The sequence below is a fragment of the Protomyctophum parallelum genome, assembly GCF_964188405.1.
Source record: "Protomyctophum parallelum genome assembly, chromosome: 12".
Classification (NCBI taxonomy): Eukaryota; Metazoa; Chordata; class Actinopteri; order Myctophiformes; family Myctophidae; genus Protomyctophum; species Protomyctophum parallelum.
Window position 1 is genome coordinate 16,447,375 of NC_139712.1, and position 13,306 is coordinate 16,460,680.

At 43.3% G+C, this 13,306-nt stretch overlaps 2 protein-coding genes across 2 annotated transcripts in view; both read left to right on the forward strand.

Annotated features, from left to right (window-relative positions):
• Positions 1-2,526, forward strand: part of sspo (SCO-spondin) — a gene marked incomplete at both ends in the record, with an annotated part of 108,249 nt that extends 105,723 nt beyond the window's left edge. Inside the window, 2 exons of the mRNA XM_083777654.1 lie at positions 1,073-1,223; positions 2,504-2,526. Of these exons, the coding sequence (XP_083633780.1) occupies positions 1,073-1,223; positions 2,504-2,526 (174 nt within the window). The remainder of the gene's footprint in view (positions 1-1,072; positions 1,224-2,503) is intronic.
• Positions 2,527-7,172: 4,646 nt separating this feature from the next.
• Positions 7,173-13,306, forward strand: part of kcnh2b (potassium voltage-gated channel, subfamily H (eag-related), member 2b) — a gene marked incomplete at both ends in the record, with an annotated part of 282,521 nt that continues 276,387 nt past the window's right edge. The window contains one exon of the mRNA XM_083777655.1: positions 7,173-7,248. Within this exon, the coding sequence (XP_083633781.1) occupies positions 7,173-7,248 (76 nt within the window). The remainder of the gene's footprint in view (positions 7,249-13,306) is intronic.

Consider the following 13,306-nt stretch of genomic DNA (forward strand, 5'->3'; position numbering starts at 1 on the left):
GCTCTTATTAATACTTTTCACTGGTTCAATATTTATCGAAACCACTTAATTATTCTCACTTTCCTTTTCAAAATCTGTGTGTGCGTGTGTGCGTGTGGATGTTGAAGAGTTGCAATTTTTCTCTCAATGATTCCAAAGGACCTGACCTGAAAGAAAAATGTCTCACTAAGCTAAATAATATCGCAAGAGGAAAAACCTAATTAACTTTGATTAATTAGCAGTCTAAAAATACACGCGAAAAACATGTGTGTGTTGTCCCACCCTGTCCCACCCTCCCTCTAAACGTGTCCCGTCTTTATACCACAGTGACTTTGTTCTTTTTGCCCCTCGCTGCAAAAATAGACGCTCTCATGCCCAGAATGGGTAAAAATAAACCTAGGCTCAGCTAAATGTGTCGCTACCCTGTCCGTTACTGTGGCAACGGGAATTGGGAGGCAGCAACGGAAAGCCCACCACCCCTCCTCAATTAGTCTCATGGAGTTGACTGACACACAAGAAGGCACTTGTCTAGTTTCGACACAGCTAAAAAACAGAGAGTAATACGGTTTGTTTCATGTAAACATGCTGAGACAACCACACACTGCTGAGGATGGAGATTGGAGAGGTGCATTGTGCTAACAACAAGCAGTCTCTCACTTAACCACATGATGCTTAGCTTTCCTATTCTGGGATGACATCAGCGACAATAGCATGTTGATAAGTGTGTCGCACGTATGCGAGAATGTAGATCGCCTATTTTCTGTGGCGGGATTATTTTCGCCGGTGCCTTACCCTTTTTTTTTTTTTTTACTAATTTGAAAAACATTTTAAAATAGCCAATCTACAAGCTCACAACGTGTCGATGTAGATCTCGGCTATTTGAAGTATTTTAAAATGTTTTTTTCAAAATAGTAAAAAAAAGCAAAGACGTTTAGGGATAAGGCGTAGAAATAGGGAAAACCTTTATACTGAACCACACAGATTTGTCTGTTTATCTCCATAGTGTGGAGTTTGTTTCTGGGTTTCCGAGGCTACTGTATGAGTGACAAATAAACCCTTCTTGAACTCTCTCCTCTCCTCTGTCTCCATCCAGGAGCCGTACCTCCAGTCAGTGTGTGACTGTTGTACTTACCGTTTGGACCCTGACACTCCAGTCCGGTTCCTCAGCCTGCAGTGTGACAGCGGGGACAGTGAGCCTGTTGTCCTGCCTGTCATCCATAGCTGCGAGTGCACAAGTTGCCAAGGTGGGTGGGTGCTGTGCATGTGTTAGGAGTCCACACACACGCACGCACGCACGCACGCACACACGCACACACGCACACACACACACACACACACACACACACACACACACACACACACACACACACACACACACACACACACACACACACACACACACGTCATTCTGTCATTCTGTCATACTCTGTCAGACATTGGGACGGATCATACAGCCATCATTGCTTAAGGTGCAGTGGGTGTTGCGTTTATTTGATTTGCTGCGTTTTGCAGATCCAAAAGTAGTAGTCTATCACTAGCTGTCAGCCTGTCACCAACACCCCTCTAGACTCCACTAGACAGGTACCGGTATTTTACATCCTCCAAAATGCGCTCTGATGACAGACGTGTACATTGGGTACTCTGGCAAAGTTTAAATGAAGAAAATGCCAGCACTCATTGTCACTCATCGAAGGCCACACAGATCGAAACGCATTCGTTATCAACGTCAGAGGTAAATAAATTCATATGAAAAGGACATACAATGAGTGCTGGCATTTTCTTCATTTCAACTGGTATATTCGAGCCTTGCACCGACTTTATTCTAACCTGGAGTGTTGCGGGTTGTCTGCTTCGGCAGTACTTTCTTACTCTGGCAAAGCCCCTGAGCCCTGACACTCTTTGCCCTATCTTGCTCGTCCAGGTCTTATGTCATAACTTAACTTAAGAACTGAAGGCGTGGTCAGCTGAATCGGCGGTGAGATGTAGGTGTGTGTGGCCCCGAACTCCAGATGTGCATGTAGTGAATGACACATGCACTTACGCATAATCCAATCAACACACACTCACTCACAACGTACATGCTCCTCTAGCAGAAACGTGTTTGCCTTGGCTTGTCCTGCCATGAATAATTCAATGGTGGGTCCCACCTCAGAAGCAATTACGTGCTAATCCATTCATCAACATGCCTGATTGCATTAGTTAATTGGACGCAGCCACATTAAGACACAGAACAACTCACAGATTATAGTTCCCTCCTAGGCCCACACTCCGCTGGCCATCACTTCTGATGGATTAGCCTGGCACTGCAATCAATCTAGATAAGATGTACTGTACATGCACACGTACACTGTGTATGTGCACAGTGTGTGTGTGTGTGTGTGTGTGTGTGTGTTTACACATTTGTAAGCACACTTGTGGAGATATTTCTCTTTGTCTTTGAGGGACTGTTCTATGTTGTATAAATATGACTGTGATGTATCTGTGACTCACTCCATTTCTCTGTCATGTGTTTGGCTTTTCACAGGAGGTGACCTGTCCAGGCGCTAAGCCCGACTGTGTGTGTGTGTGTGTGTGTGTGTGTGTGTGTGTGTGTGTGTGTGTGTGTGTGTGTGTGTGTGTGTGTGTGTGTGTGTGTGTGTGTGTGTGTGTGTGTGTGTGTGTGTGTGTGTGCGAGAGAGTGTGCATGCATGTGTGGCTGTCCACATATACAGGAGAGACATAATGTATGTGTACATGTGTGTACAATAAGGTCTGTGTGCGTACGTGCACAGACAGTTGAAAGACAGCAGAGAGAGGCTGGGACCTGGACCTTGCGATGGACAGATGGACAGCAGGGTGGGCAAACTGACCAGGGGTCACATCCGACTGCTGATGTAAACATTGTTTTGTAGTCCATAGTCATCATATGACTGGATGCTATTGTTCATTATAATAGAGTTATTTTTTTTGTATTATGCTCTACTGTCCTGTACAGCCTTTTTTCTACTATAAGTGTATGTTTCTAATAAAAAACACAGTTTTATAACCCTGAAACAAGACTGTTGCGTGCTGCTTTAACACATTGCTTTAACACATTGCATTTTCAAGAAAACTTTAGAGGCTAGGCCCCTACTAAGCACGTTGTAATTCCAGGGGTTATGCCATATTTCAGTCATAACATCATCTTATATGCACAACCCATATTATGCAAGTTGTGCTGAGCACACACACATACAGTATGGCTTAAGACTCGCCAGCATATTTTACGCATTGGATTGAGTGTCCATATGTTAATTAAGGGCGCAATGCGATATCTGCTATTATTATGCCACTTGACTTGTATGGTGACTTTGAGTGCCCTGAAAGGCGCCTTATAAATAAAATGTATTATTATTATTTATTATACCACTAAGACGTGGGTCAGACCACGTCATAAGTGCAGCAAGAAATGTTTGGTTTGCCAGCCGGGGCGCCTGATGGAGGGGAACTGGCATAAGCGTGTGAGAGAGTATTTTCTGTTTCAAATAAACATAATAAACAGCATTGTAAATTGGACACATCGCTCTGCGTGAGTATGTCACACCTTGTGTGGGGGGAAGAAAAGAGAGAGACCTAGGGGTTTGGCGCCCACACGGGACCCCCACACCCCCTAGTCTAAAGTAGGTTCAGCTATGACCACTGTTCCTCCTCCGGAGGTCCTTAGCTTTGCGCATAACACCATCGCAGCTGGCTTTTAAAGGGGGTGGTATACCCGCCAAGCTGATTGGGTTGATGGAGGTGACGCAGGGACGGCTAAATAGCCAGCCCCCCCATAGCTAAATAGCCAGCCCCCCCATAGCTAAATAGCCAGCCCCCTCATAGCACGCCCAGTCACAATCTTCTGGAGCCGCCGCTGAGGTGACACCCAGACCCATAACACATGCACCCATTACTATTTCTTTTCTTTCTTTGTTTTTATTTCAAAAAAATTTTTTTACACCAAATAATGAATAAATGAACACAAATCAAATCAAACATATGAATCCAAGAAAACAAAAAACAGAAGAAAAAATAAAAACAAAAACATAACAAAAACGCACAGGCACAAAAGTAAACAGAAAAACAGCTTGTGTGTACTACAACAAACAGTACAGCATTTTTCAAGTGGCAGGAACACCCATTACTATTTCAGGGCCGTTTTACACATAAATTACTGCAGGCAGTTTTGTTTTAGCATGCAAATGCAATAACCTTGCCAATGCTGGGTATACAACAGAATTGGTGCCCAGAGCTCAATGGTATAGAGAAGCCGCCTGGGAAACTGAAGTGTCCCTGGTTTGAATCGATTCCCGCTTCCTGGCCCTGGAGAATGTGTTTTGGTGTCCCTGAGCAAGAGACACTTAACTCCCCCTGCGCTCAACGTCTGACCACTTGCCTTGGGCAGCAATCATCAGCTGCATGCATGGATGAATCTGAAAATGTCTCCCATGAGATCAAATTGTTCTTATTATTAATTAACAGCCCAATAACAACACTGGGCAAGCTTATAGCAAGCCCAAAAACATATTAGGATGTGTGTGTGTGTGTGTGTGTGTGTGTGTGTGTGTGTGTGTGTGTGTGTGTGTGAGAGAGAGAGGGAGAGAAAGAGAGAGAGCTGGGTCACGTGCCTGGCTGGGAGTTATCAAAGGAAAGGCACTCCCCTGACAGCCTTGTGTCTGCCTCTCCTCCCTCCCTCTCCTCTCCTCTCTTTTCCTGACTAAATAAGGGAGTTGCGGAGGACGGCAGACCAGGGCGCCTCACACATCACATCACATGCACATTATCAGTTTATCTTCCAGCGCTATACCGATAAATAAATGATTAAAATTAATAATATGGTTCCAAATCTAACAGGCTATAGCTTTGCACTGTGCACCACAATGCATAGGCCTATGTGGTGAGATATATTGAGATGAATTGAACATGGTGGACCCTCTTGTAAACAAGTGTAATGCTTAATTGGGTCGTCCACTCACAGTTAACAGTCTTTGTATTGAGTTTGTGCTTGAAATGTACTGTAATTCTGCAAACTGTTAATACATATTTCAATCAATCAATCAATCAATCAATCAATCAATCAATCAATCAATGGGGGAATGGGGCTAGTTATTATTTCTGATGTTTATGTCAAGGGTCGTTGATCATCGTCGACACTAAAAATCGATACACGATCTGTGTGAATTGTGAAACGCTTTGGATAATGTGTTGCATCAGCCACTGCAGGCTATATAGGCCAAGGCCTGGCAGCCAAAATGGCAAATAAAATAATCTACGTATGTCCTTTAAAACCTTGAAACAGATGTGAATGTTGTCATAATAAATTAAAAATTGTCTTACTCAAAATTAAGCATTTTGTTGGTCGTGTGTCTGCATTATGCATGTCCTCGCTGTCAGTAAAATAAATGAATGCCCTACTATGCAAAAATAAATGCATTAAAATTAGCTTATCTACAAGCACTATATGTATCTATGCTATTTTCACTATTTATGAGGAATTTTGAAGGTGAACGTGGTCTACAGGTACGTGTTTTTATTTATTTATTCATATAGCCTAAAAGGCTACAAATAAATAAAATGTTATACCGGGTACGGTACCCGGTATAAATAACCAACGAAACGTAGGCCTAAAGGACCAAATAACTGCATTGGGGAATGGGTCCAGGTGGAGAAGTTCAAAGTAGCCGCTTTGTTTGGACATACAAGGTTTCCACTTGACAGCGAGAGAGACAAAAGCAGTGCTCTTTGTGCTGCCGCCCGTGGCCGTGACGAGGAGGGGGAACCCCGCACGCGCCGCTCCATACAGCCGGTGACGTAGTTGTTGCATGGTAGTGTGTTCAGTGTGAGCTGCTGCCTGCAAGCTGCATGGGTGTTCCTCAGCCTACCCTGAAGAAACAACAAAGCGCCACTACAATGTCCTCCTTTCCTTAACCAAACCAACGCAGCTTTAATATGACTTGAAAAGGTTAGTTCTCGCAGTAGACCTATGTTTATTTTGCCCAGTAATAATAGTTATTATAATTAAACTAGACATATTGTTCTAAAGAGTGGGGGTGTGGTGTCTTGTTAATTAGGAGGATCAGTTTTCACTCCTTTGACTCATAAGCGTTAGACCGAAAACACCTGCTGCGAGCAGCAGGTGCCTCTCGTATCAAATTAGCGGTTTGTAGCGCCTCGCTCCGCTTTTGTCTAGTTTTTGGTCTATTGTTCCAAACATGTTCCGCCGTCTGACTGCCGATAATAAATCATCCTTGTAAACGACACGCCAGTCTGATTAGAACTACCTATCCTGTTCAACAACAACAACAACAACTGTCTAGTGGTGATGGATAGGGTGACTAGCTTGTGCTGACGTTGCGCTTTGTCTCCACTTTGTCACCCATTCTTTCGTGTTTAGAGTTTGGAGCAGCGGTGGAGGAAAGGGTTAAAAGCTGACAGTGGCGGAGCGGCGCCGGTGAGACCAACATATATCCAGAGCGCACAGTGAGGAGAGAGAGACCCGCAGAGTGCTGCCTGCGACGGAGAGAGAGAGAGAGAGAGAGCGCGCATCTCGCAGACGTTTTTTACTTTCCACTTCTAGTGTTCACTGTTTTGTGGAAGACAGACAGTCAGAGCGGGAGGAGAAGAAAGGTTGAACGAGCTGCTGAGGCAGTGAAGACTGAACAGTAAACGCGTAGCAGCGTCCCCTCAACTCAACTATGGCTTCGTCGTCGCCGCCGCCAAGCTGGCTCACCCCCCCTCACCGGAGCGGACTCTTCTCGTACGGGGATGAGAAGGAGTGTGACTGACTGACTGCTGCTGCTGCTGTGGTGGTCTTCGGAGCTTCGAGCACACTTTGACGTAACCAGACACGGGGCTCTCTTCCAGCCGGGAGGCTCACCCTGGAAACTGGAAACCGTCCATCGAACCCCTGTTAACCTAACGGCTGTGCGTCTGTTTTTCCTCCTCCCGCCGCCTGCACCACCACCACCCCTCCCGCCCTCTCTCTCTACCCCCCCACGCCCCCCGACCAAGTTGGAGAAACTTTGGTCGAGGACTGAGTAAAGCCATTGGAGATTTATCTATCTTGGAGACTGAATACAGTAAACGCGCTGTGCCGTGCGCTTCAGACGGGGACTTAAAACACGCACAAAACGGCGTGTGAGTGTGACATTTTACTATAATAATAAAGTTACAAGCTTTTAAAGCTTACAGCAACCATGCCGGTCCGGAGGGGGCACGTGGCTCCACAGAACACCTTCCTGGACACCATCATAAGAAAATTCGACAGTCAAAGTAAGACAAATGATTTATTTTGCACACTAATATAGCCTACGAAATACACAGCCTGTGTGTTTCATTTTTTTCTTTTACTTCCATGTTTAAAGTAGGTTAAGTTGACAGGCCTATTCCTTTGTTAAATAAGTTTTAAATAGCTCTACTGCAAACTGCTGTATGTGATATTATTAGTAGCCTACTAATTGTTAGTGTGTTCAGTCTCTGTCTCTCCCGCTCTTTAGTAAACCGAAATTACATTTCCAGGTTAGGAATGGATGCCATTATTGTAGGCCTATATCCAATGAGGAGACAGAACTTATAGCATACATAGATAAAAGTGAATTTGGAAATGAGCAGACAATGGGAACTATATCTAGAACAATAATATACAATTGAACCAATCAGGAGAGAGAGTAGGCCTACCCATTTATTTATCAGTTTCAAAGTCATGCCAAGCTGAACATTTATTTTCTGTTTATTGAAGAGCCGGATAGAACATCACTCACCCTCTTCACTTACATCACTTAATAGTGTGTGTCGTCCCCCGCCTCACACACACACACACACACACACACACACACACACACACACACACACACACTCTTAATTATACGCCTAGCCATTATGGAATACGCCACTTGCATTGACAAGCCATTATTTTGCTTAGGCATTATCTTAGCCATGGTTCACATGACGCTCGTACTTCACGAGCCATGTCTTCACGAGCTGTCATGATAATCATTCATGACAGTCATGTTTCAGGGCTAGTATTATCTACAGTATGCTTTGAGGTTTACAGCTTATATTTATTGTAAGTGGAGGCCCATGAGTTATGGTAATGTGACTGCAAGTTGCTTTCCATGTAAAACATCAATGAAATGTGTTAAGGCTTGAACAAAACAACAGGTAGAGAGAGGGCAGGTGCTGGGCGATCTTCGTCTGAGTCTGCTCAAAGGGCATAGACAGATACTCCTGCACTGGCAAAGATGTCTGCATGATAGCGTTCAGTCACGGCTGCAGGCTATGCTTAAATGCTCCTGCTTCACCTCAAGGGTCTAATGTAACTTCTTCCCTTTAGTGGTTTGAGACTCCTGGCTTGTGTTTCCCTGCCAGCCTCTTTCTCTATTCCAACTCCCAGTTGAGTAGTGCCAGAGTGAGCTGCGTGATATATAAAAAGATTGTTTTTCAGCTCTGTTGAAAAACAACCCTCAAAGGCTCATGCGGCTGCCTTTCAGCATTTCCAAATGGATATAGCCTTCGATATCGACATGTCTTACCCCTGTGGCAGTGTTTTAATACAAATCACCCACTCATTGTTTCCATCTCTATCTGGAGTCTGGCGTGACGAATACCTAGACTTGTCTTCAGATGTGTCATCATGACCGGTGCTGATGTGAGCTAAATAGGAGGCACGGTGTGACGCCTCCTGGGAGACCAAATGGTGTGCATTTTAGTGCAGGTGGCAATTGGCACCACCTGCACCTTTTTTATAGTGCAATGATGATTAAAAGAAAAACTCAAAGATCAGAATTCAAATAAATTATGTTTTGTTTAGCTTGATTAGCCTATCTTTATTTTGTGAACTCTGCTTTCAATGTGTTTATACTATATTGGATTTGGCACAGGCTTGCTGATGGTCCTTTTATACAGTAGCTGGCACCAGTGATGCAATAATACTGTATGTCCCTCCGTGGCCAGAACTAATTATCTCTGCCAGGTCAGGATGCAGAGATTATATTTTTGTCCCCGTGTCCATGTGTCCACCTGGCCGTGCACAGATAATGTGACACCGCCGTGACACCACTGGACCGATATGCATCAAACTTTGCATGCTCACTCCCAGTAGGGAGTGAGATTAGTCATGACGGCGCACTGGCACAATATATCATGCCAGCTTTTCATTTTGGTTGCAATTTCCAGTTGAGATGTCTGCTCTTACGCCTTCACTAAGACAGAGGGAGACAGCAGGGTTCAGGAGATGACTAATGAAAGTAAATTGGGCATCACTGTGATGATGTGGAGCAGACTCCATGTTTCATCTGCAGGAGCAGGAATTCCAAGCATTAGTTTTGCACAAAAAAACACTCCTTGGGCTAAATCTGGCCATAGCCACTTTGTGATGAATGAGTGTTTTTCGTGCAAAACTAATGCTTTCAATGGATTCTGAATCTTGAAAACCCCCTAGTTTGACCTGTCACATGCTACTAAAAGCATAATTATTTTTTTAAATGTTGCCTTATATTGGATGTTAATGGTACCCCAGCTTATTATGCTAATTATGAAAATTGCCCAACATATGCAAGTTAGCATCCGGCAGTTTCAAAAACTTTAGGGTACTCAAAATGTCCGGGTTCACAATGGGGTTCTATGGGCTGACAAGTAGACTAACAGGAGCAGAGCGAGGAATGTAATGAGTACTGTGATGAGTCCGGGGGTCCCCGGTGAAGAAAGGCCCCAGCCAAAAGTCAGAAAAGATTATTCTGGCTACTTTAAAAGTTTAAGAAATCAACTTAGCGTCCAACCAGGGAAACTCCCCCCTGTCAGGTGTAAAGGAGCAACTTGGACACTCATGCATGAAGGAAGCATGAGTTCAGGATCACATTAGATAATTGACACAGGGGTGAAAAATGGGTTACAAAATCGTGGGATAAAAAATAATTATAAAAAAAAAAAAAAAAAACTTAGCAAAAACATCCTACGGAAGGGCTGACATAGTTAGGACATGCAAACTGTGGTGACTTCATAGAAAGAGTAAACTGCTTAAGAGTTATTTACAGCCAGGCCTGTGAAAACAATGTCTTCGTTAGAAGCTGTCAAGACCCCCGGGGTGGCGGGACAGTTCTAATCTTGGTGAAATATCTCAACTGCAATCCAACAGCTGTGTGTTCAGGGAGCTTTCTGCTCTGCTCTACCTACAATATATTTGTGATTAAATCAGTTACATTATTCATCAACACCTCGTACTTTTTTGCAGAATTACAGTACATTTCAAGCACAAACTCAATACAAAGACTGTTAACTGTGAGTGGACGACCCAATTAAGCATACACTTGTTTACAAGAGGGTCCACCATGTTCAATCCATCAAAAATTACCACACTATATAACTCCTTTTAAATGTTTTTTTTGTGGCTTTCGCCTTTATTTTATATATTTTATGGAGGGACAGACGGTAGGCTGACAGGAAATGGGGGGACATGCAGTAAAGGCCGTCAGGATTGGGAGTCGAACCCTTGGCACACTGCCAGACTGGATTACCAGCCAAGGTGCCTGGACCACTGAGCCATGGCCCAAGCCCACACTATATAACTCCTGAACCATGGGTTGTACAATACAAAATAAAATGTTTTTAACCAAGGTTAAGGCCTATTTGTACAAACATCGCTGAGCTACAAGCTCACAATGCATCGTGACCAGGGGGGCAGTCAGCCAGATATTTCGTGAAGCCTCATTTGAAATCGGTAGTTCATATAATGGCCTGTTGTGGCGCTGGACCGGACCCAAAAAGCCCCATAGCTCCATAGAGGCCCATGTATTTTGGCCCAACTTCACCTAGACTGTATTACCTTAATAAACATGGTCATGAATACTTTCTTCTTCCAGTCACTAGTTTAAAGTCTCATTTCTAATGTCATAATATTCTTTTGGGAAAATTATGGTCCCATTAATTAAAAAAATGACCATAAAGAAAAAAAACCATCGCGTATGTTCTGAGGGGCGTGGCTACCATTACAGTCTATGATCGGGATTCCCCTCCCACTCGAGTCAAAATAAAAACCAACGGAGAAGAAGGGGGGAAGTCCCGCCTCGTTGTCTGGGCAGCCAATGACCAGCTGGTATACAAAACGGAGCCAGCCAATGGCCAGCTGGTACCAAAGATGGCGACTTACATCAGGAATTAGCATATTATTACAGGCTTCATTTTACGTTCATGTTAGACCCGGGGAACGCTTTGTCCATATTTTTTACAGTCTATGATCGTGACACATAAGCTTGTAGATGTGCCATTTGTGATTTTTTTTTTGCCTTAAATGGCATGCCCAAAGTTCAGTTAGTTCAACTATTTCAACTAGTACAGTTAACCAGCTAAACTATATGACTAAAGGGCAAGTACTGACAGTACATCTGTCCACTGACCTGTTGACGGAGTTCACAGCAAAACATTGATTGTGAATAATTTATATCAAAGTGAATAATTGACAGTAATCCCTACTATGAATGTTGTAATTGTAGAAGGGTTGAGCCATATTGTGTAATTCTACTACTTAAACTGTATGTGGCATTAGGCTACAATTGGCCACCAGTAAAGCATTTCTTCTGCGTTGCAACTATACCTCTTGTCTGGACATAACACTGCTCCAGATGACTGAAACCTGACCCCAAACCTCTCATGTTATCTGTTTATTGTGATCCTCCTCACAATGTCTACAGGCCCGGGCAGTCCAAATGTATTATTCTCCCTTTAACATTAGCTTGTTCTTGGCTGACAGCTCGCTCTGCAGTGGCTCTCGTGGCTCAAGTCTGCTTCTCATCGTAACAGTTTTTTGCTACTTCCCGTGTGGTGATTAATCTTAATCTTGTAGGAACAGTAGTTACATAAACTTTTGAAATTGAAACATATGAAGTCAGTGTAAGATATCATGTGGTCACGTAAGAGTTGGCTAGTGTATGTAAACCTGGAACTGTAGTAACAACAGTGGTTACATACATACTGTATAACGTTCAAAACAAGCCACAATAATGTGCAGCACACATGGGTGTACGGCGCATGCTGTCACATTTACAAATGTACAGTATGTGGGTGTAACTCAGACATCTGCTTGAACTGAAAGTTGTCGTTGTGTGGAAGAAACTGATAGGTTGACATATTTCATGGACATTTTTAACTATTTTTAAATCTATCAAAACAAAGATACAGAAAAACCAAGACTGTTCTGTACCATGTAGTAGCAGGCCTACTGCCCTGGAGCTATTCCACAGGAATATGACAGGAAATGGAAAATATTTTGTGGATTCAAAAAGAACAAAGTCTTCCTACATTTTTAACGAAAATGAATTCGGGGAATTCCTTTGCATGGCAAGAAAAATAACTTGGGTGGACTTTATACATATCCGTATAATACTGTATGCCGCTTTGTGCAAAACAGAAGCCATGTTGGTTATTGATGAAAAGGAGAGGGTTGAGTGTGAGTCTGTCACTGACAGTATTTGGTAGCTTAAATCCTCCCACATATTTCTGCTGCCAAAAGATCTCCCTTGAAGATTTTATTCCTTTTCATATACAGGTAAGCTACACAAAGTAACAACAAAAGAAGGTCGCAAGATAAAAGGCAAAGGAATTATGTATTATGATACTTGACCTTAAAGTACTTCAGGTTATGTCATAATGTATTATGGTTATTGATAAATCATTATGAGTACTTGTTGTAGATGTGAAAGGAGAATATGCACCAGGCTCGCATGGATTTAGTCGTGTGGGTTCTTGATTTCTCAGTTAACTTATTCTGACCTGAGATCAGATTCTAAAATCACACCTGTGTGAACTGAGTGGTGCAACTACCCCCCCCCCTCTCTCTCTCTCTCATCAGTGCTGCAGCACTCTCTCTCTCTCTCTCTCTGTTTCTGAGAGAGAGAGAGAGAGCACAACAGCGCCCCTACTGGTACTCATTCTCATGCTCATTAAAACGTCACAGACACACATAGGTGAGCTTGTAGGTCTGCTATCAAAAATAGCTAAAGCATGACATGATGTTAACACCAAAAGGGGTTCCCGCCCCAAAATGGGTTAAGTCGTAGATGTATCTCCTTTTAGTCATGCCATGCCAGTGATTTTGTTTTCAAACTCCTGATATACAGAGCAGGAATAATGACGGAAGACACGCATGCTTGCTGTTCTGCATCACTCAAACGAAATGGTTTAGCTAGCTACAGTGAGTTCTTTAGAAACCATGCCAAAATGTGTGAAATATTGGAATTCAATGTTTTTGTACATGGGAGAGTATAACAACATCAATGTAGGGAAGACTAGGCATACTGTATGAAGATTTCTGCAAGACACTGATGTCATTATGGGGAGT